The sequence below is a fragment of the Anabrus simplex genome, chromosome 8 (genome assembly GCF_040414725.1).
Source record: "Anabrus simplex isolate iqAnaSimp1 chromosome 8, ASM4041472v1, whole genome shotgun sequence".
NCBI lineage: Eukaryota > Metazoa > Arthropoda > Insecta > Orthoptera > Tettigoniidae > Anabrus > Anabrus simplex.
This window is the reverse complement of record NC_090272.1, coordinates 45,407,858-45,432,010: the sequence shown is the minus strand read 5'-3', so window position 1 is coordinate 45,432,010 and position 24,153 is coordinate 45,407,858. Positions and strand designations below refer to the sequence as shown.

Below are 24,153 nucleotides of genomic sequence, written 5' to 3'. Positions count from 1 at the left end.
GGGTTAATGCCTCATCGACGGAGGGAGAGTTCTCGATTAAATTCCAGGGACACAACGAAAGGAGATCTCTCATTTGAGGAAAATCGGCCTTAGCCCATGCGAACATTAACTTCTTCTGCGGTACGGGGCGCATAACTCGCGGTAAAGATAGAGTGATAAAAGCAGTCCAAGTGTCCACAGTATTGATCCGAGATTAGAACAAGGTCAGGAAGTTCTCGTTTCTTGTTGGGAAGTGACACATTTGCTTGAGTCCGAATTCACTGACGATTTCAAGAAGTAAGAAGACTTCCGCACATCTTTGTTTTATACCGGGGCCAGGATTCCAAGCTAAATTCCTGATGTTAAAGTCTCCGCAAACTACAAGGATATCCTGTGGGTTTAAAACAGCTGTGACGTTGGTCTGTGTTACTCAAAGATTACTCATCCTAGCAGTCACTTCGTCCGGTGGCAGGTAGCAGCACACTTAAATAATATAAACACAGACTTTCCTGATCTTGGCCGGGAAAAACTGGCCTTGGAGCAGATTTCACAGCAATCATAATCCCTCCTCCTTTCACTTTGCTACTATGGACCTGATGTCTGTCTTGACGAAACACACAGTAATCAGTAGACAACAGTTCATTATCACCAACAGAATCATTTAACCAACTTTCAACTATACAAATACAATCTTTGCTGGCGTCACTGAAAGCGAGGTTAAAGTCCGTCAAAGAATTACACATGCTCCCTACATTTTGGTAGAAGAAATTCATACCGCTGTCATGCTGGGATCCTGGGTTCAGATGTATGTCGCCGGACAAAGCCAATAGAGGCACACAAATCGCTGAACCAGATATCTTTGGACTAGAGTTCGCCTGTTGTTTTCTCGCCTGGTTGTGACGTCACCAGATCCATAGTTCCATTTAAAGCTAGCACGTGGGCCGAAATACGAAGCTCCGAACCATTCACAAAAGCGTTTTCCCAACGGTTTTCATATTTCACGTCGAAGTCTAGCACATTCTCATCCCGGAGGCAAACTCGAACGGACGTGATACTACATTTGAACACTACTAATAGACAGGCCCCGATTTCAAGTAGTCAGCGCCCCGGGCAAACAATCTTTAGCCCTCACCCCCCGCTCGCATTTCTGTTCCAATAAAAAATAATTGTTTACAAATTAAAGATTACAGTTTTCAAGATTATGAGTTTTAAAACAATATCAAAGGAAACGTTGTGTAACTAACACTACTTGAGTTAGAATCATGAAACTTCGCACACTGATTTAAAATACATTGTTCTTAGCTATAAACAATCAGTTAATTTACATAAAATGATTTGAAAAAAATTTCCATACAGAATACTTTCCAAGGTGACTGTGAATACAATAAACAATCTCTTAAAACAACGTCTCCATTAGGAAGAGAACTCTAAAACATGTTTTGAGACAATGTTCTTTTACCATCGTTGTAAGTTCACAGAGATTTCGAAAAATCCACATTACGTTTTTATTTTTGGACAAAGTTTAATAATATTCTCAACTACTGAATTTAACTTGACATTCCAATTAGCAGGATCATCTATAGAAGATGAATTAGGTAAAGTTACCTCAGGTTGTGATTGTGAAATAGTTCCAAACGGCTGCTGGACAACTTCAGGCTCATCGTTTAATTTAATACTAACACAGGGCTTATCAGTCTGTATATCTAGGCCTTGTAAGTCTTCTTGTGTAAAGTTAAATGGGACCGATGACGAAGTCGAAGATTTTTTAAAGTCATCTTGGCATTCCGATTCCGAGGTTGGAGTTGAACGAGTCAAAGTAAGGAACTTTCCCATTTTAGGCACTTTCTTAAGTAGTTTAAGTTCGTCACTCTGCTTTTTAGCAGCGCGTTTTTTGTATTCGGCACCACTTAACTTTTTACTCTTGGTTAAATACTGAAAAACATGTAAGAATTACACGAGACAATTAGTTAGCTAGGTGAGGTTACCAGGTTGAAGTTAAGCGAATGTAAACAGCAATAAGCACACGAACCGTCACGAGCCAATGGCAGACAGAGCTGTCTAGACTAACAGGTTGCCAAGCCATCAACGACAATTACCCACCCAGCACCCGCACGAGATAAATAATACCTTTCTTATTGTTTGCAGTTATTCACTTTTCTTCATAACATTTAAATACACTGACTGACAGTGACAATGCAACACCAAGGAGGAGTGGTTCGAAAGGGATGAAAGTTGGGGAAAAAACAGAGACGGCACGGATGAATAATTTATGTTTATTTCAAACCGATATGCAGGTTACACAATGCGCACGGCATCGACTCAGTAGGATGTAGGACCACCGCGAGCGGCGATGCACGCAGAAACACGTCGAGGTACAGAGTCAATAAGAGTGCGGATGGTGTCCTGAGGGATGGTTCTCCATTCTCTGTCAACCATTTGCCACAGTTGGTCGTCCGTACGAGGCTGGGGCAGAGTTTGCAAACGGCGTCCAATGAGATCCCACACGTGTTCGATTGGTGAGAGATCCGGAGAGTACGCTGGCCACGGAAGCATCTGTACACCTCGTAGAGCCTGTTGGGAGATGCGAGCAGTGTGTGGGCGGGCATTATCCTGCTGAAACAGAGCATTGGGCAGCCCCTGAAGGTACGGGAGTGCCACCGGCCGCAGCACATGCTGCACGTAGCGGTGGGCATTTAACGTGCCTTGAATACGCACTAGAGGTGACGTGGAATCATACGCAATAGCGCCCCAAACCATGATGCCGCGTTGTCTAGCGGTAGGGCGTTCCACAGTTACTGCCGGATTTGACCTTTCTCCACGCCGACGCCACACTCGTCTGCGGTGACTATCACTGACAGAACAGAAGCGTGACTCATCGGAGAACACGACGTTCCGCCATTCCCTCATCCAAGTCGCTCTAGCCCGGCACCATGCCAGGCGTGCACGTCTATGCTGTGGAGTCAATGGTAGTCTTCTGAGCGGACGCCGGGAGTGCAGGCCTCCTTCAACCAATCGACGGGAAATTGTTCTGGTCGATATTGGAACAGCCAGGGTGTCTTGCACATGCTGAAGAATGGCGGTTGACGTGGCGTGCGGGGCTGCCACCGCTTGGCGGCGGATGCGCCGATCCTCGCGTGCTGACGTCACTCGGGCTGCGCCTGGACCCCTCGCACGAGCCACATGTCCCTGCGCCAACCATCTTCGCCACAGGCGCTGCACCGTGGACACATCCCTATGGGTATCGGCTGCGATTTGACGAAGCGACCAACCTGCCCTTCTCAGCCCAATCACCATACCCCTCGTAAAGTCGTCTGTCTGCTGGAAATGCCTCCGTTGACGGCGGCCTGGCATTCTTAGCTATACACGTGTCCTGTGGCACACGACAATACGTTCTACAATGACTGTCGGCTGAGAAATCACGGTACGAAGTGGGCCATTCGCCAACGCCGTGTCCCATTTATCGTTCGCTACGTGCGCAGCACAGCGGCGCATTTTACATCATGAGCATACCTCAGTGACGTCAGTCTACCCTGCAATTGGCATAAAGTTCTGACCACTCCTTCTTGGTGTTGCATTTGCTCTGTCAGTCAGTGTATATAGATTAAATTACGGTTTTAAAGTTAGAATAGTTTAAATTGTTTATATGGGTTAATAAAATAATTTAAATAATTTGTGGAAAGTACAAGTAAGTTAAGTGTAATGAATTTAAGACGTAATTCACGCAATTACTCGATCCGCCGGCCGCCGCCCCTCAAAAACTGGCGCCCTGGGCAAATGCCCAGTCCGCCCATTTGTAAATCGGGGCCTGCTAATAGACAAAAGACACGGAGCGATACCGACACACGACTATTCCCGGACGCCATGGCTGGGCCTGTGGAGCCTTTGTTAATCCCAGAGAAAGCTGGTTTTAGGCCAGGCATGAATTGCACTGCACAAGTAGTAAACCTAACACAGTATATAGAAGATGGTTTTCAATCCCGAAAAATCACAGGAGTAGCGTTTGTAGACCTTTCTTGTGTCTATGCCACCGTACAACATCAAATCATGTTACAAAAACTGTACAGCCTTACAAAAGATTTCGAGCTTACCAGAATTGTTGCTGCCCTTTTACAGAATCGACAATTCTTTGCTGACTTTCAGAGTCAGCGAAGTCGATGGAGAACGCTAAAGAATGGTCTTCCTCAAGGAAGTGTGCTAGCTCCCTTACTTTTCAATATATATACCAACGACCAGCCACATCCACTTCTTACTAAAAGCTTCCTATACGCTGATGATCTGGCCTTGGCTACTCAGAGTGAATGCCTTGAAAGAGTAAAAAACAATCTCACTTCAGCATTGGATATTTTGTCTTACTACTATGAGACCAATAATCTCAAACCCATCAAAACTCAAGTATGTGCTTTCCATCTGAAGAAGAAACAAGCCTCATGGAAGCTGCAAGTGAAGTGGGAGGACAAAGTTCTAGAACATAATTACACACCGACATACTTGGGTGTTACTTTGGATCGTTCTCTAACTTACAGGGAGCACTGTTCAAACATCAAAGCAAAGGTCTCCGTAAAGTGACAAGTTCAAAGTAGGGTGTTCATCCTTATACGGTATGGACAACTGCCTCAGCACTTTGTTACTCAGCAGGGGAGTATGCTAGTCCCATTTGGTATAAATCTATACATGCCAAAAAGGTCGATGTCATCCTTAATGAAACATGCAGACATATTACAGAATGTCTGAAACCAACACCAACAGAAAAACTGTATTCCCTTGCAGTAATAGCCCCTCCTGAGATCAGACGCGAAGTACATGGACACAAACAACTCGATTGAAGTGCAGGAACAGTTTTATGCACTTCTCATTCCCCACTAGTGCAGATGCAAAGAGGACCAGACTTCTACTCTGGAATCACTAGATCCCTTTTCATCCAGAACGTCTAAAATTGCAGGAAAAGCTTCCCCCTTGTTATGACGAAACCGGGACTACATGGAGGTCACTGAACAGACTAAGAGCAGGCGTTAGAAGTTCCAAGGACAATATGAACAAATGGGGCCTCCTGAAGGGAGGTCAGACCCTATGTGAATGCGGCGTGGTACAAACGACGAGGCATGTTATTAATTGCCCTCTATGCCATGTTGATCTAGCACAGGCCAATATCGGTGCTGTCAACGTGGCCAAATTCTGGGCCGATATTTTGTAAATAACTGTATAATTTAATGTAAATATTGTAATTTCAAGTATTTTATTTAGTTTTGTAACATGCATGTGTAATCTATATTGTGCTACTGACATGAAAATAAATAAAATAAATAATTAAAAGTAAAATGGAAGCGTCCCAATACCAGCACATAAAAGCTTCAAGTGTTGAGAAAAAAGAAACCCAACAATGTTCACTGTACAGGATTATAACTTGCCATTTTTACATTTTACGTAACTTGTCTCGCTTGTTTGTTACATTTAGTGCCACACACAATGAGAAATACACATCAGAGCTTTGTGATAAATAACATTTTAACATTGTATTTTAAAACGGGGCAGTATGCGTCCCGTATATTTTCTTTTTCTGGGAAATAAGGGACAATCCTGTAAAATAAGAGATGTCTGTCCACCCTACCATACATCTCCTTCCAGAGTTAAATGAACAACTCCCACACGTCTCTGAACGTGACCATCTAACTTATCTCCTTTTCGAGTCAAATAACAACAAATCGTTTATGATGCCATCGAGCCATCTGATTGTTAACACCAAAATTCGAAGGTCTCTGTTCTCTGCTCTCTTCCTTTCTGCAGCGGTTGTCGTCCATGTGTCTCTGGAGTGATGGGAAAAGTACAAGAAAAGTTGCATGTAATGCATATCGATTATGTAACGATTATAGTTTTGTTTTTAGTTACCTCAAATACACTAGAGACAATACGCGACACTCTGTGAGATATCGAGGGACAGCGATTAGAGCTCTGTCTAGCGGAGTGACCTGAGAGTTACTGATTCTGTCATAAGAGCACGTGTATTTGTTTGTGAAGTTGTTGGGGTTATTTATGCGTTTGCATTAAGTTGACGTAAGTAAATAGTAGTGTGTGTCATTTCTTTATATCTCCTGTCAGTATGAGTGGAAAGATATGTGCTACGTTCGGCTGCATTAACTATGGAGTGCAGAAGGATTCGCGGTCTTTCTTCCGTTTCCCTCGTAACAAGAAAATGTAAGTAAATACTGTGTTTGCATATATATTCTTCCAGTTACAAAGATATTTTTATAGAAGACCTACTTCCCAAACTTCTTACCTGCGCGACCCATACTTTAACTGGCTTAAAATATAATAAGCTTATTTTATTGTTTGTTGTATTGATGCAGCAGTTAACCTTCAATACCGATGTGTTGTTGTTGGTGTGATCTGTGGGTTTTGATTTAATTCAGGAAAATGCAAACGCATATGTGCGTGGCTGGTTGTGTTCCAAGTTACCCCATTTGGAATGCCGTAATGCGTTGTCAAGCACTGAAGAAAATATGGGTGATTGAAGAAATGTGATGATGATGCTAATCTGCTTTACCCTAATGTAATGTTCAAGTATTGCTTATAGGGAAATTTTGGATGTTTTTGCGGCTAAATTTATAGATTTTCTTTCTGTTAGTAGGCTTCAAGTTAAAAGGAAAACTGTCCAGCTCTTAAATGTAAATTCATTGAATCATGTGTGCAAGGAATGTGCCTATATTTTTATTGACAAGTGTCCTAATGTGACAAATCTAGCCGTGAAAGCTCAGGCAGGTATGCTAAAGCTAAAAAAGTAATGCATAAATCTTTCACAGCAGTCCATTTCACATCTTGATTATATGTCTAATTTCAGTCTTTAAATAATAACCTGTTAATTAATTCTTCATTCATGTATCCAGAATTGCTTTAGCAACTTTGAAGTTAATAGTTTAGCAACACTTTCTTTCTAGGCGTAATTTATTTATCCATTTCCGTATATACATTTCCATTGATATTTGAATTTAGCGCGAATTTTCAGGTCACGCCACTAGGAGCGCCACTTGCGAATTGTCTCCCATTTTAACAAGGCCAAATCCGGAAGTGTCGCGTATGACTGTATGACTGTATTTGCTAAGACCGATACTTTGTTTTTCTTTTTTTGCTAGTTGTTTTACGTCGCGCCGACACAGATAGGTCTTATGACGACGATGGGACAGGGAAGGGCTAGGAGTGGGAAGGAAGCGGCCGTGGCCTTAATTAAAGTACAGCCCCAGCATTTGCCTGGTGTGAAAATGGGAAACCACGGAAAACCATCGTCAGGGCTGCCGACAGTGGGGTTCGAACCTACTATCTCCCGAATACTAGATACTGACCGCACTTAAGCGACTGCAGCTATCGAGCTCGGTAAGACCGATACTGGCGGGCATGCTATACCTGATGCTATACAGGCCCGTCCCTGCTGGAACTACATTGCGCGACACTGTCCGTTTGGGAGTTCCTGTAGGAAAGCAAACCCCCTGAGTTTGATTCGAAGCCGGCAGCGTTTATTGGTCCGTTACGAAGCATTAGTACAGCGAAATACCAAAGATGGTTGATTTTAACATATTTCAGGATATATGTCAGGTTTATTAAACTAAAAATTTAGAAGAAAAGACGACAAATGAAGTGTGATATTATTGGGAGTGGTGCAACACTGCAACAATAACACGCTCCGCCCCTGCTTAAATCTAAAATGGCTGTCCATCAATGCTTCGCACATTCTAATAACCATATCTTAAGAATCTACTGATGTGTCCAATTATTTTTCAGCGATTAAAGAGCTTGTCAATACCGAGGATGTGTTAGCGAGAAGGGGTTTCAGCATAATGTATTAAAAGCTTCCCAGTACGTCGCCGTGTAAGAAAGGGAGATATTTTATGTCTTCTTTTTTTTTTTTTTTTTTATCCTTCGACACGTCTCTACTGCGTTGTCGTTGGAGGTGGGTCCCTGACGTGAAAGCGACGCGGAAAAGCTTTCTAAGGACAATAAACGTGAAATTTATTTCTCCCAGATGGTTGTTCCATGCAGAACATTAAATTTAACATATGTCAGGCATTAGAGATTCACAGCAGAACGCGTGGCGAGCGTGAATCTAGCACGTGGCAGTTCACGAGAAGGCCTATGATGGAAAGGTGCGGCGTGCGGGGAGACAGCAAATACCTTCTCTGTGAAGATGTACAATATTGTAGGGAAGGATCCACCTTTCAATACTCCGTAGTAAGTTGAACTAAAAAGTAGTTACAACCTGTTTATTGGGACCGGTTTCAACACATTTCAAGTGTCATCATCAGCCAATTAGCGAAGATCTTAAAACAACTAATATATTGAACACAGGCAAAAAATTAACATTGTATCATATCGTAGCAATTCAGTTAATGTTCAAAACACAATAATCACAGTCAAGAGAGTCTATCTGCTTATGAACTTCAGCTATATTTGTTTTCGGCGCAAGATAGTGATGTTCTGTTTACTCTCTTGACTGTGATTATTGTGTTTTGAACATTAACTGAATTGCTACGATATGATACAATGTTAATTTTTTGCCTGTGTTCAATATATTAGTTGTTTTAAGATCTTCGCTAATTGGCTGATGATGACACTTGAAATGTGTTGAAACCGGTCCCAATAAACAGGTTGTAACTACTTTTTAGTTCAACTTACTACGGAGTATTGAAAGGTGGATCCTTCCCTATAATATTGTACATCTTCTTATTTCTCTATTCAATACGGAACAATCATGAAGTTTTTAACTTTAAATACCTTCTCTGTGGTTGTTCGTCTCATCAGCACGCGATTGGCTTTCCTTAGAAGGAACGTTCATAAAGGGTCTGGCAGTTATTGTTATTATCTGTTAGTATCTGAGAGCTAAACCAACGCAAGTCAAATTTTAGTCATTTTACAGGAGAAAGGAGAAAACTTCATTTCTAGGGGATTTTTGCTGCATTGTGACTAAAGCAATAAATGTTCATCATTGTTCTTGATGTATTTTGTGCAATTTTGATTACTGAACACATTCTATAATATAATTTACACTTAAAATGGTTAATTATTATTTTATTGCCATAAACATAAAATGACAGTGGACTTCCGTTTATATGGCTCGGAGTTTCATAAAATGTGACTTACGTTGGTTTAGTACTCACGAACAGAGTTGCCACAAGGAAAATCTAATACATGTATCAAATTAATGTTCTTTCCCCGTAGCCGTGTTGAAACACCGGATCCCGTGAGATCTCCTAAGTTAAGCAACATTGGGCGTGGTCAAGGTTTGGATGGGTTGCCACGGTACACACCCTACCCCTGACAGAGAGAAATTCTATTTCAGTCACGTGACGCCCCTCCAAGTCAGAAAAGCAGTCCTCAGAATAAGCACGAAAGCAAAAGGAATTCATGACATTGGGACTGACATGGTCAAACTAATTCTTGATTGTATATTACCAACCTTAACTCATATAATCAATTTCTCTCTTCTATACTCCACATATCCAACTCTTTGGAAGAAGGCTATTGTGCTACCTCTTCCGAAAAGTAAAACACCTTCGAACGAGGGAGATCATCTTCCAATCTGTATTTTATCAGTTTTGTCTAAAACCTTAGAATATGTAGTCCATACACAAATGTCTGAGTACCTTCGAACGCACAATCTCCTTAATCCTCTTCAGTCCGGTTTCCGACAAGGACATAGTACAACTACAGCCGTACTTAAAGTGACTGAGGATGTTAGACAAGCAATAGACAGAGGACGATTCACAGCTCTGGTACTAGTACTATACGCGAACTTTTTCTTGAGCCCGATTTTTACGGGGTGTGGGGTAAGGAGGGAGCACTGACTGTTCCGGTTATACTGCCAACTGGATGGAAATGAAATCTGAACTGAATCGATAATATGATCGATCGATATGAATTTTCTAAACATTTATTATCTTACGCCAACAACTCTGTCACACATACATTATATAACATTTCTCGATGCGAATCTTGTTCCTAGCATGAATTATATAGTTTGGCTTTGCTGTGTAAACAACTTCAGTACTAGTTCGTAAAGTGTACGCCAGATGTCGCATAGCGATGCATAGTTTGTGTTTCAAAGGTTGCCAATATGGATGTCGAAGATAACCGAGGTCTACCGATTCAGCACTAGAGAGCTCAGGGCTCAAGAAAAGGTTCGCGTATAGAAGATTACAGTAAAGCTTTCTACAGCGTAGACATTGACATTTTACTTGTAAAACTGAAGGCTCTACATTTTTCTAGAGTACGTTTGCTTGGATGCATTCTTATCTTCACGGACGTCAACAATGTGTGAAAGGTAATTGTACCGGGCGGTACACCTCCACGCCGCTAATTTAAAATGTGCGCCAATTGAAACTCCTCTGCTGGAGGAAGTCTGAACTTTATTGACGGTATTAATTTTCAAGTTTCTCAGAAGATGTCACTACGTGGAAAATTTGGAGTTTTTGAACTGTGTCATTTTCGATGTATTTTTGTTTTGCTTGTAGTAAGAAGTGTGAACCTTCTCTTCTAGAGGACACTGCTGAAGATCAACTATAGTGCACCCTAGTGCGGAGTGAAAGAACTGTTTTTTTGGAGAAATTTTTATTTCAAAAGTTTGTTTCTTGTTAAATTTCTTTCTGTTATTGTTTAAGTTGGCTGTATACCCCTCTCTTTCCCCTTGTTTTGTATTTAGCCAATCCCGAATTTCTTTAATTAATTTCTGACCAATCCGATGTATCTTCCCCCAACTGGGATATGTTGCTGTACCCTACCCAATAAAGTGATTGTGGGCGGGTGTTTTCTTCCCCTAAACGCCTCGAACTTTCCGCGAGAGGATATAAACTGCTGATTTTTGGGTCTCTGTGCCACTTCTGTTCCATCTTTCAGTGTGTAAAGTACATAGCAGGGGGCGGGAAGCGCCTCTTTCTCCGGCAGCGGTCAACAACCAGGTAATGGCCGATTAATTACTTCTTTTCTTGCTTGCTCAGCAGTTTAACTCGCGGGGTGGGTCCGAAGTTTTTCCATTATGTAACCTTCCTTAAAATGTAAAGAAACTGGTATCTATTCTATCTTTTAAACTACATATTGGGATAGAGAGTGCTTAACCCTCTCGAGCTCCCACTCATATTGTTTTGAGGTGAACTTATTTTCTCAACCTATTCTTCCTTAACATTATGTAAATTTGTTTCTTTTCTAAAGTCACCTCCGTAGTATGGGATTAGCCCTTGCATCTGTGGCCTAGAGCCAAATTAGGTTTTGAAACAAATACATTAGGAGTGCAGATCGCCTCCTCTCAAATTGTTATTTTAGAGGTCATGTAATTACCCTTTTTCATTTAATAGACCTCAGTAGGTTGGGTATGTTACCCCTGTGTCTATGTCCAGAGAGGACAACTTGAAGGTGGAGTTTGGTGTGGCCTTTGAGAGGCTTAAAGTTGAGAGCGAGTGGCTCTTTTTCGAAAATTGAGTGTTGTATGCCTCGAGGAGGCTTTTCGGTGTAAATTGGAGCAAGTGCTCCTGAGCATGAATGGGGTTTTCTGCCCCTCTGTTAATTCTTATTTTGAAGTAAGGTTGGGCTGATTGCCCAAGCATTGTGAAGTCGGGGCGCGAAGCCCAAATCCTGTAAATATTGTAACTACCTTTTGACTTGCTACTCTGTACCTGCCATGCTTGTTATTTCTTTTGAAAAGAAAATATAACCTTGTTAAATTTTAAATTAATTTTACTTTCGTAGCTTGAGACCTGTTCACCTCCCCGCACCTTCTTTCACGCATAACTACCGCAAAAATACGGTAACAGTAATAATGGAATAGCTTCCTCGTGGCGCCACGTGAAACGAGGAGTCACTCAAGGCTCTGTACTTGGTCCTCTTCTTTTCGCACTCTTTGTGAATGACATATTATCAAATTTAAAACACTGGAACTACCATATGTATGCTGACGATCTTCAACTCTACACAGACTCTACAGCACGAGACCTTCAGGAAAATATCGACTTATAAACATTGACTTACAGTCTGTTAGTGATTGGTCTGCTGCGCACGGCTTGAAATTGAACCCTACAAAAGTCGCAAGTAATCCTTCTTGGCCATCAAAGTCAAATAAAGAGTATAACTAAACGTCCGTTGCCAAGAGTAATCCTTCAGGATGTTCCAATTCCTTTTGTATCACAAGTTAAGAATCTCGGTGTTATCATGGGCGAACGCATGACTTGATCTCCACATGTCTTACATATCTGTCAAAAAGTTTACTCAGCATTACATTGTTTATTTAAATATAAACAATAAAGCTTAAAAAGAAATTAATTGAAGCTCCTGTAATGCCACATTTTGACTATTGTGATGTTGTTTTCAATGACGTGAGGCCGCAATTTTCCGTAAGGCTACAGCGCACTCAAAATGCATGTGTGAGATATATATGCAATTTAAGAAAATATGACCACGTGTCACCATATTTCCTAAAATTAGAGTGGTCGCGACTCCATGTTCGTCGTAACTATCATACTTTGTCTCTCCTCTATCGAGTTCTTACTACATCTTCCCCATCTTACCTTTCTTCGCGTTTCCATTACTTCTCAAATGTTCATTACAGACATACAAGGGCTCAAACATCCAACCTGCTCATCATCCCTCACCATCGAACTGCCGCATATAACAGTTCATTCTCGGTGTTTGCCGCACGAGAATGGAATCGTTTACCGGACGACGTCAGAGGAATAACAACTACAGTGTCATTTAAAAGAGCGTTAAGAGGTACAGCAGGATGCGAGCGACCTGTGCATTTCTGGCCTTTCAGTGATCGTGCTACTACAATATTATTATTATTATTATTATTATTATTATTATTATTATTATTATTATTATTATTATTATTATTATTATTAATGCTGCTGCTGTTGTATGTACGTCTCACTGTGGTGGAATTTTATTTCAGTTATATTTTGATTGTGTTTAAATTGTGTCTTCTAGTATTAATTATGGTAGTATTACTTGTGACTTTAATGTATACTAATTGGTTTAGTGTAAGAGAAGGCCCAATGGCCTTAACTATGCCAATAAAGACATTTATCTATCTATCTGTTGGTTGCGGGGGGTAAGGGAATGGAGGAGCGGAAAGGAACTGGCCACCCTATCATACGTAAACTCCGGCTCAGGCACCCTTACCCCACTTTCAGGCGAGCGGCAACTAGGCGATAACAGAATAGGAATAAGTAATGTTTCCAGTCATTCGAGCAGGACAGGAATGGAATGAATGAAGCCCCCATCTAGCGGCGAGGATAGCTGCCGAAGTCTGTCGCACTCCTCTGGGGAATGATTAATGCCCGACAGATGAAATGATATTGGAGAGTGTTGCTGGAATGAAAGGTGACAGGGAAAACTAGAGTACCCGGTTTATCCAGCACTAATCTCACATGGAGTGACCGTGATTTGAAGCACGGAACCCAGAGGCGAGAGGCCAGCGCTCTGCCGCCTGAGCCATGGAGGCTACTTAGGAATAAGGAATATACAATAATTTAGGTATTCTATAACCCCTTAGTGGTACCTTTTGTGGATCTAATCGCCCTCCAAGCTGAATATGTAAGATTTACTATTTAACGTGCATGCTTATTGTCGACTTTGAAGACGAAGTACACTCGTGTGACTGAAACACGAGATTGAATGTGGGGACCAGAAGGTCGTACGATTGACGACGGAATGATGGGGAAAATGACACAATACTGGAGTAGGAAGTAATGGGAGAGAACATTGCCGGAAGAAAGACGATCTCTCTGTGAGGTGGCTAAGAAGAGTGGTAGAGAAAGAGGCGTAATGAAATCGAGAACGAACACACAGTAGTAATGCGATAGCATCTAACGAGATAAATATTGGAGCTGGGGGCCATCAGTCACGTGGGATTGGCCACCGGGGGAAACTCCCGTCAGAGGCAGCGAAGAAAGCGACTCACAGGCGCAGATCCACTGCATTTTGACAATTCGGATCTAGCCTACGAAACAGTGGCGGATTTAACATTTCTGCACTCCTAGACAATTATAGGATAGAACAATGGTCTAGTACTTTTGAAATAACTACAGAATATGGTACACTGTAGAAGTAGTAGGCTGTTTAAAATCACACAACACAAGAGTATAATAATAATAATAATAATAATAATAATAATAATAATAATAATAATAATAATAATAATAATAACAACAACAACAACAACATTTCTTCTTCTACAGCTTTTCCCACATCTGTGGGGTCGTAGGTGCGAACTGTGTCGCACAAGCGGATTTGGCACTGTTTTACGGTCGAATGCCCTTACTGACGCCAACCCTACATGGAGAGATGTGATCACTATTGCCTGTTTGTGTGGTGGTTGGTAGTGTGGTGTGTTGTCTGAATATGAAGAGGAAAGTGTTGGGGCAAACACAAACACCCAATCCTCGAGCCAGCAGAATTAATAATAATGGCGTGTGGTCTGGTGCAGGTCTTTCGAGTTCACTCCGTACAGGCGACAGGCGCGTCTATGAGGATGGGGCCCTACCTAAGATGAAATGTAATGTTGAAAACGTCACAAACACGCAGCCCTCGAGCCACAGGAATTAACTAATGAAAGTTAAAATCCCTGATCCGACCGGGAACCGAACTCGGGACCCGTTGAATCAAAGACCAGCATGCTAATACTTTAGCCATGGAGCCGGACGCCATAAGAATATTAATCTGATGCGATTAAAATCGTCGACCCAGCCGGGAATCGAACCCGGGACCATCTGAACCGAAGTCCTCAAGACTGATCATTCAGCCAATGGGTTAATAATAATAATAATAATAATAATAATAATAATAATAATAATAATAATAATAATAATAATAATAATAATAATAATACCGAGCTCGATAGCTGCAGTCGCTTAAGTGAGGCCAGTATCTAGTAATCGGGAGATAGTGGGTTCGAGCCCCACTGTTGGCAGCCCTGAAGATGGTTTTCCGTGGTTTCCCATTTTCACACCAGGCAAATGCCGGGACTGTACCATTATTAAGGCCACGGCCGCTTCCTTCCACTTCCTAAGTCTTTCCTATCCCATCGTCGCCATAAGACATATCTGTGTCGGTGCGACGTAAAGCAAATAATAATAATAATAATAATAATAATAATAATAATAATAATAATATATTTACGTCCTATTAATTACTTTTATGGTTTTCGGAGACGCCGAGGTGCTGGAATTTAGTCCCACTGGAGTTCTTTTAAGTGCCAGTAAATCTACCGACACAAGGCTGACTTATTTGAGCACCTTCAAATACCACCGGAATGAGCCAGGATCGAACCTGCCAAGTTGGGGTTAGAAGGCCAGCGCCTTAACCGACTGAGCCACTCAGCCCGGCGTATTCTTCTTTATCCTCTGTCGCAAGTTCTCTCAGATTTTAAAAAAAAACACTATTTGCTTTACGTCGCACCGACACGGATAGGTCTTGTAGCGAACTAGGAGTGTTGATGCTGCGAGTGCAGCTCTCCTACTAAGCCAGCCTCTTACCCGTTCCCTTCTTTCTCATTTGCTTCTTCTTCTAACGCTCCACTAACCTCTTGCAGTAATATAAACATTTCTTTACACAGTGCTACTACTCTACTGTATTACTCTACTCCCGTATGAACGATACGAATGCCAACTTCTTTCCCCCCCCCCTCCCTATTTGTTTTACATCGCACCGACACAGATAGGTCTTATGGCGACGATGGGATAGGAAAAGCCTAGGCATGGGAAGGAAGCGCCCGTGGCCTTAATTAGGTACAGCCCCAGCATTTGCCTGGTGTGAAAATGGGAAACCACGAAAAACCATCTTCAGGGCTGCCGACAGTGGAGTTCGAACCCACTATCTTCCGCATGTAAGCTCACAATGTCAACTCTACAAGACAATGCTAGAGTAGAGTAACGTAGCTACTTTACTATCTACTCTACTCGCCTTGCTACTCTGCCCATGTAAGCCAGCCTTTAACTCCAGTGTTCCTCAGTCCCTGGACGGCATCTCCCGGTCTTTTATAATAACGTAGGCAACGGTACGTACTATGGATCAGTTCAATTCTTCCGCGCTAGATAGCAATCATCTTTTCTGACATGTGTTGCGGGAATCTGGCGGATTTAGATCGTTGATAGGAGACACATAATAAGGAATATACTCTACCTAATATTTTTCTGTTTGTTGTCGGCGGCCACACTGGCAACGTAGACGCCACGCCCTCGTATGTGTGCATGTTTGAATGTATGTACCTACGTACGCGTATGTGTATTGAGGAAATATATATCAATGAAATAAAATTCCTCCCCCCCAACATTTATCATATCCATCCCAACACCCCGTACAGTCACAGTCCTCACTTCCAGTCACGAGAGGTATACCACGGTATACAACCCGAAGCAGGGACGGGAACACATACTGATGCATCCCATGCAAATAAAAATCTTCCGTAATATTACAGTGTCAATACCAACTCACACACGAGGATTATCAACAACCTCGTGCCAACAACAGTGATAGGGCCCGCTGAAGTCGAAACGGCCAAATATACCGTTAACAAGCAGCGGGCACGGTCAGCCCCTGGATGGGTAACCACGCAGACTCCCAACTTTCAACTGAAACATACCAAATTGGAAAAACAAACACCACAGCCATGGCCAACAATGGCGCGAAATCGATTGTGCCAAATACCCTCACATAAACAGTCCATTACATACAAATGCCAATACAAAAATTACAACTATTATTATTATTACTATCAACAACAATCTATACCTATACTTATTCCCCTAAACAGCCGCGGTGAGGATCGCTAAAGCGACACCGGTGCTGGGATCTAATTAAAATTCACTGCTCATTTGGCATACTCACTAATTACCTAATAACTAAATACAATCTCGAATACTTTTAAGGAATATCGGGCGTGGTCACCCACTGGCAATTTTTTACTCCTCAAAAATTCAATCTACTCATTAACTAAAATCAATATTCTCTAAAACTGCATTATTACATTATACATCCTTAACTAAAATTCATCTTCGCACTTAAAGGATGTGTGAGGAGCGTTAAATCGCACCGGGACCAGCAACTGTAACCAAACCCCTCTTCCCGGCGGGAGGTGGGCTTTTAAATTTCTAATGGGCTAATGGGCTGGCAAGATTAATTAGAATATTCACAGTTGCGAATTACAACAGTCTGGCAAATTGAATGATATTCTCTAGAGTTCAGGGTCTGCAACAATCTATCGATTTTTAAATGTCAGCCTCGAATTTACAACCAGTCACGTTCCTTGGATGAATGGTCAGCATAATGGCCTTCCGTTCAGAGGACTCCAGCGTTCGATTCCCGGCCGAACCGCAGATTTTAATCACGTTCGGTATCTGAATGTTCTTCATGATGGTCTTAATGCACATCTTCATGAACACACAACATATTACACTGCTATCCACCATGGAAACGCGGAGTAACGGATACATCCTCCTAGGAAGGGCATCCGGCCGTAAAACTAAGATTAATCCACATAAGCACCGACGCCAGGTAACTACGAAAGAGGCCAGATAAGAGGAAAAAAGCAGCAGTTTCTTATGTACAACCAACTACCGGGCGAGTTGGCCGTGCGGTTAGGGACACGCAGCTGTGAGCTTGTATCCGGGAGATAGCTAGTTCGAACCCCACAGTCGGCAGCCCTGAAGATGGTTTTCCGTGGTTTCCCATTTTGACACCAGGCAAAATGCTGGGGCTGTACCTTAATTAAGGCCACGGCTGCTTCCTTCACACTCCTAGCCCTTTCCTATCCCATCGTCGCCATGAGACCTAACTGTATGGATGCGACGTAAAACGAATTGCAAAAAATCTACAACCAAGTGATCTTCGTTCAAAATGGTTTACAAATTAGTGTTCCCTTTCAACCTGTTAAGAGAAAATATATTACAATGTAGCAAAAAACATTTGAACAGGAAAACTCATAACCTGGAACGAGTTCCATTGGAGGATTTGTATTCAAACGCAACAAAAAAGTATTAGCGAAGAAAACACTGGTCAAATTGTAGGACGAGCAAAGTTAGTAAGAAAAAGGTAGGAAAAATTCTTTCGTATTTCCACTTTTTCGATTTTTTAATGGGCGCTTTTAGAACAAAAATCACAAAGGACGAGAGTAACAAATACAATCTAAGGAGCATTGGCGACCATTCCAGGCGGGCTGCAGTACTTACCCATGAGTAACGCTGCGGAGCTCGCTGTCACACTGTACTGATTTTCGATCAGTTTGGGGAGGAAGGCGGCGAATCCAGCAATGAGAAGACCTTCGCTAGCTCCAGCCATGTTGAGGAAGAAGAACGTGGGGTTGCAGATGAGATTCTTGAAGGCGCGAGGTAGTTCTACGATCTTGCTGAATGTTTCCGTGCGTGTGTTGCCATGAGCCTCCGACACTCGGTCTGCTTGAATAGCTGCAGCACCTAGAACAGTAAAACGTATCGTCATCAGATCGTCCACGGGGCCAATGGGGGCTGAAGTAAGAACAATAATAACACTTTATGACTAGTGTTTTAATGTTGAAAACATGTCTTAGCAGACAAGTTAGAGGTCCCCATACTACGAAAAACGTAAAATTAAGCAATTTCCTTAATTGTGCGAAAGTTGAAGGGGTAAAAGTCCCGGAAATATTTCAAATTGTGAGTCTTGGATAGCTCTATAAAACTAAAAATGCAAATTTCGAAAATTCCTCCGAACTAAACGCAGTTCCGGAAAAAAGCCTAAAATCGCTTGTTTCTTTACTCGTTTTCTTTCTTTTTATTCAAATCCTAGCAAATTAACTTATTTGCATAACTATTCCTGTAAAGTGTTCTTTGGTTCAATATCCTCAGGCATTTTGTTATTTTCTGAAAATGTCCACATCGAATATAGTTATAACGGCTGAAGTGAAACTCTCCATTGACTCACATTAGCGCTCGTAGTGGTGCTTAAGTGAAACTCTGCATTGACTCACATTAGCGCTCGTAGTGGTGCTTAAGTGAAACTCTGCATTGACTCACATTAGCGCTCGTAGTGGTGCTTAAGTGAAACTCTGCATTGACTCACATTAGCGCTCGTAGTGGTAGAGAAAGGCGAACTGCTAATCTAATTGACCGGATAACGATGATTAAGAAAAGGATTGTAATTTTTTGGGAATAAATAAATAATATATTCTCATACTTTTATTATATTTTATTTACCTAAAATTCGTAGCTTATATCTCTAGGATGTTTTCAACATTAAGTTACATGACTGTAGGGCTATAACTGTGAATTTTTTCTGTCGGTATGCAACGGTGGGCAGTATAGGCACCTTATTTTCTCATTAAAAAAAAGAATTGCATTTTACTGACAGAAATATATTGATTTTAGCAGTGGCGACGTTAGGGCTCATGGCCCTCTTTTACACTTAACCACGAAAATTACACGATAATACACACATAGGAGAAATATAGTCTAATATTCTATTATAAAATCAAAGATAACTAAGCTAGATAGCTTATTTGGAGAACATATATAATGAAGAATGAACGCAAAGCTGAACAAATGAAGGAAAATAAATTCTCATAAAAATAAAAAGAAAGAAAACAATCAACGAGTAAAATACAAACTGAAAAACATAAGCCAATGCGTAAAGAGAGCTTAGGGTCGTGCAGCTGTGAGATACTGGGTCCGAGCCTCCTGTCGGTAGCCCTGAAGTTGGTTTTCTGTTGTTTTCCGTTTTCACACCAGGCAAATGCTGAGGCTGTACCTTTTGTTACGGACACGGCCGCTTCCTTCCCATTCCTATCCCTTTCCTATCCCATTGCTGCATAAGATCTATCTGTATCGGTGTGACGTAAAGCGAATTGAAAGCAGAAAAAGTAAAAAAAAAAAGTTTATAAATATTCCTGCAGATGGTCCTATGTTCACGACTTGAATTTTTAGTTGTGATTCCCGCAAGTCTGTAGCATGCTTACATGTTTCACATACTTCACAGCTTGGTAACGCAGCCGGAATCAGAAAGTTGGTGTTCACTTCCGATTCTTCCCCATGTCAGATTATCAGTTCTGCAAACTGCAGGTAGGTAGTCACGTGAGTTTTGAATTCATCTATTAAAAGTTAAATCAATGCAATCATTGTTCAAAATGAGTAAAATAAGAAAGGCTGAAGGAGCAGAAATGATCAAATATGTGGTGAAGATGATTACGAAACCAAGACCGAAGATCCACGGGGTCAAAAGGCAGCAGATTTTGATAATCAATGACCAGAACGTTAGACAGTTTCTATAAAAATGGCGACAGAGAGAGAGAGAGAGAGAGAGAGAGAGAGAGAGAGAGAGAGAGAGAGAGAGAGAGAGAGAGAGAGAGAGAGAGAGATTGGTAACGGCGAAGGTGTAGAGTGACCCAAAAGTCCGTTCACATTTGACCAGGCAATACTTCACGGTATTTTGGAGGTAGAGAGGTAATAATTGACACACACGATTGGCATGACATGGGCTTTTATTGACATCAAAATGAAGTACACGAAATGACCACCAGACGGCGCTTCATACGATGCACAAGCAATAATTTAGCATTACAATCGACGTTTAGCAAAGGCGATGTTCTTCATAACACATTCTCAACATGTCGGCCATCATGGGCGCCCGCAGGATCTTTTCCAGGGGGGGGGGGCACATTAACAATTTTCTTGAATATAAAAACCAATATAACGTCAGCAACATTAAATAGTTTACAGAAAGTTTGGGTTATAACAGAAGCTAGATGACTGTTAGTAAGTTCAGTTTATGAAATAATCTGGTATGATATTAAACAATTGAACATCAACCTTTCTAGAATTCCAGGGGGGTAAGCCCCCTACTTCCCCCCCCCCCCTCCCTTGCGGTGCTCATGTCGGCCGTCATTCATCAACAATGCCTGTAGTCGAGGAACAACAATGTTGTGAACAGCACTGTGCAGTATATCCGGAGGTATGGTGGGAAATTGCCGTCGGATGTTACTGTATCTTTTAGCATCCATAATGAGGTCGGATGATCGCGGTAGACTTGTGACTTCAGGTAATCCCACAACCAATAATCACACGGACTGAGATCGGGGGATCGGGGAGGACAACATGACGGAAGTGGCGGCTCAGCACGCGATCCTCACCGAACGATGTGCGCAAGATATCTTTCACATTTGTAGCAATAGGGTTGGAGCAGCATCCTGCAAACGTCGTCCCTTCCAACAAATGTTTCTGGCCAGGCCTGGGATGATGCGATTCTGTTGGTGTCAATAAAACGCCATGTCATGTCAAGCACGTGTGGCCACTTGTACCTGACGTGTTAGTGTCCAGCGTCATCTGTTGGTCACTTTGTGTAGTTGATTTTGGTGTCAATAAAATCCCATGTCATGCCAATCACGTGTGTCAATTACCACCAATATTCCGTCAAGTACTGCCTCGTCAAATGTTAACGGACGTTTGGGTCACCCTATATATGGGAGTGTATGTTACGAGTAAAAGTGTAGAAGTTGCTGTGATAGTACCTGCAATAGTGAGTACTGGCACCTTTTCTCCCCGAAAAGAGAACTACTACTACTGATGATGATGATGATGATGATGATGATGATGATGATGATGATGATGATGATGATGCCTGGCCTTTTCTCTGTCTAACAGGTTGGGCACTTGGTACGGATTTATCCAGCTTTAGGGCCGCCGGATGGCCTTCTTCACGCCAACGCTATGTGGAGGGATGTAATCACTATGCGAGTTCGTGTGGTGGTTTGTAGTGTAGTGTGTTGTGTGAATATGAAGAGGAAAGTGTTGGGACAAACACAAACGCCCATCCCCGGGACAAAAGAATTAATCAGAGGCGGTTAAAATCCTCGAGCCGGCCGTGAATCGAACCCGGAGCCCTCAGCCAACGAGTCGGTCTCAAAGTTAACGGACAGCATTTCTAACCTTTCATGTACGAAGGAATTTCATGTGTTATGCTGGTACGTTCTGTATCTGTGTGTTTCCCAAGATTAATGTAATAGGTAGAGTTGTAGAAAGTGAGCTCTGAATGTGAATCACTCCATTCATACCTCATTCATAATCGCCTAATTTTCAACTTCTTTGTCGTATTGAAAGACTTTCAATCAAAAGTCCGTATTTTATCTAGGAATACACGAAAGTAGACTAAAAATAGACATGAAAAGGACAGTTTATCAGAGAAAAAATGACGTTATTAGCAACGCCAGAAATGTCTACAATTCGTGAAATCAGTCTGTTTCAAATTCGAGGACCATAAATAAGGTAGTGGCATATTGATAGTACACAATGTTTATTGAACTAACAAGTACAATTGAATTATATTCCTTTACTGCAGTCATCCACAAAGTCTATTATCGTCTGCCAAATGTCGGGAAGCCGTAAGGGACCGTTGGCAGGGCGTTCTCTGTTGATGACAGCGACGGAGCGCCCTACTGCGCGGAGTACAGATCCCATGTCAGGAAATCGGCGGCCTCGGAGCGGTTCCTTCAACTTCGGAAACAGGTCGAAGTCACAAGGATTCATGTCTGGTGAGTACGGAGGGTGTTCCAAGACCTCACTCCGACCCGCACGCAACGCCTTGACCCATCGTGCAATCGTCCTATACGGTAATGCCTTCTCGCCACAGGATTCACGTAATTCTTGATAATATTGTGATGTATTTTTGACATAGATAACCTCGATTTTAATCCGCGAACGCTGATCACCTTTTGAAAACATGCTTTAGAATGCTCAAAAATGGACATTCTTCACTTCCACGCCACGCAGTAACAATACTCCCAACTGGGTGCCCGTCAACATCATCAACAACAACAACAACAACAACAACAACAGCGCCCCCTCACCGCTCCCATATCCTATTTGCGCATGTCCGATCTTCTGTCAGTGTCTGGACTACGTTGCCACTACTTTATTTACATCCCTCGTAATGCCATCATAAGTGATTAAATCATGGAGGAAAACTGACACCAATGGCAATGGGAGAAATTTCTACGCTTTTATTAGTGAAAGCAGTCTGTTTAAAAGTATATAATGAAAAACATTTAAATTATTTTAATTTTTTACTGAATATTTTGGGGGTACGATCCAGCCAGCCTTCACACGGTTTTCTCTGGGTTATGGCAATAGACAGGACTATGAAAGATATCAGTACAGCAAATTTGCTATTCAACACTCACCAGAGCCGACTGATATCTAGGACTTTATCTACCGCAATCTTCATGCTAAGTTTCACTGAATCAGCAGTTCCATATTATTAATATAAAAATAGTCGAATACACTAAGGAATCATATAGCAATCTTAAAGAAAGTTGGTAGTAATATATCTTTCGAACTCTGTTAAATGGCTGAACATCCGCCACATAATCTGACTTTCTAATTATGTACCCTACTGCGTGGAGCAATTCCAAGCTGTAATGCGTTACTAATGATAGCTTCCCTCTTCTAATTTTGACGACATCTGGCTGAAGAGGCAAACAAACTTTCAAAGAAAATGGAAAGTTCGAAGAAATAAGGCTGTTTTTGTTGGTAGAACGTCTCTCCTATTCACCGCGAAAGCAAACTTGTGGGAGAATTAGTGGATGTCAGCTTAAGTGCTTTCAAATCTCTATTCAATCATTTTTTTAATTCAACGGAGATGTTCTTACAATAACGTGTTTGATATATCTGATGAAGGTATGATGATTAGAGGTTGTCTGTTAGGTCATCAGCCCAGAGGCTGGTTGGATCCCCAAATAGCACCACCAAAGGCTATGCAGTTATAGGGAAACTGCAAAAACCAATGGCAGAGCCCAAATGAGGCGTACTAGGCAAGATGAGGAGTGAGGTAGTTTGCCATTGCTTTCCTCACTGGACCAGAAGGTGCCACTGCAGCACGACTGCTCCTATGAGCAACACCTTTCATAACACTCAGACACTAGTTGTGCTCTAATGCTATTACTCAGCACCACCCATACCCCAGCAGCTTCCATATTGTCACAGCCATGGATGAGACTGGGACTTCGCTGGAAGCTACACTTTGCTCTGGCCTCTGCCAAGAGACGGATACACAAATATTGCATCCATCAAGCAATGGCAACAGGCGGGGATTAGAGGTTATGGAATGTTTAAGGAGGGAGATGCACCTTTAAGAACCTTAAATTTAATAATAATACATTTTATTGCAGCCAATAGCCAAAAAATCAAT

The 24,153-nt window shown here is 41.9% G+C and overlaps 1 protein-coding gene across 1 annotated transcript in view; it reads right to left on the bottom strand.

The window, feature by feature from the left end:
* The window catches only part of Oatp26F (Organic anion transporting polypeptide 26F), a 717,049-nt gene that overhangs the window by 41,738 nt on the left and 651,158 nt on the right, over window positions 1-24,153 (bottom strand). Inside the window, exon 8 of the mRNA XM_068228964.1 lies at window positions 18,174-18,416. Within this exon, the coding sequence (XP_068085065.1) occupies window positions 18,174-18,416 (243 nt within the window). The remainder of the gene's footprint in view (window positions 1-18,173; window positions 18,417-24,153) is intronic.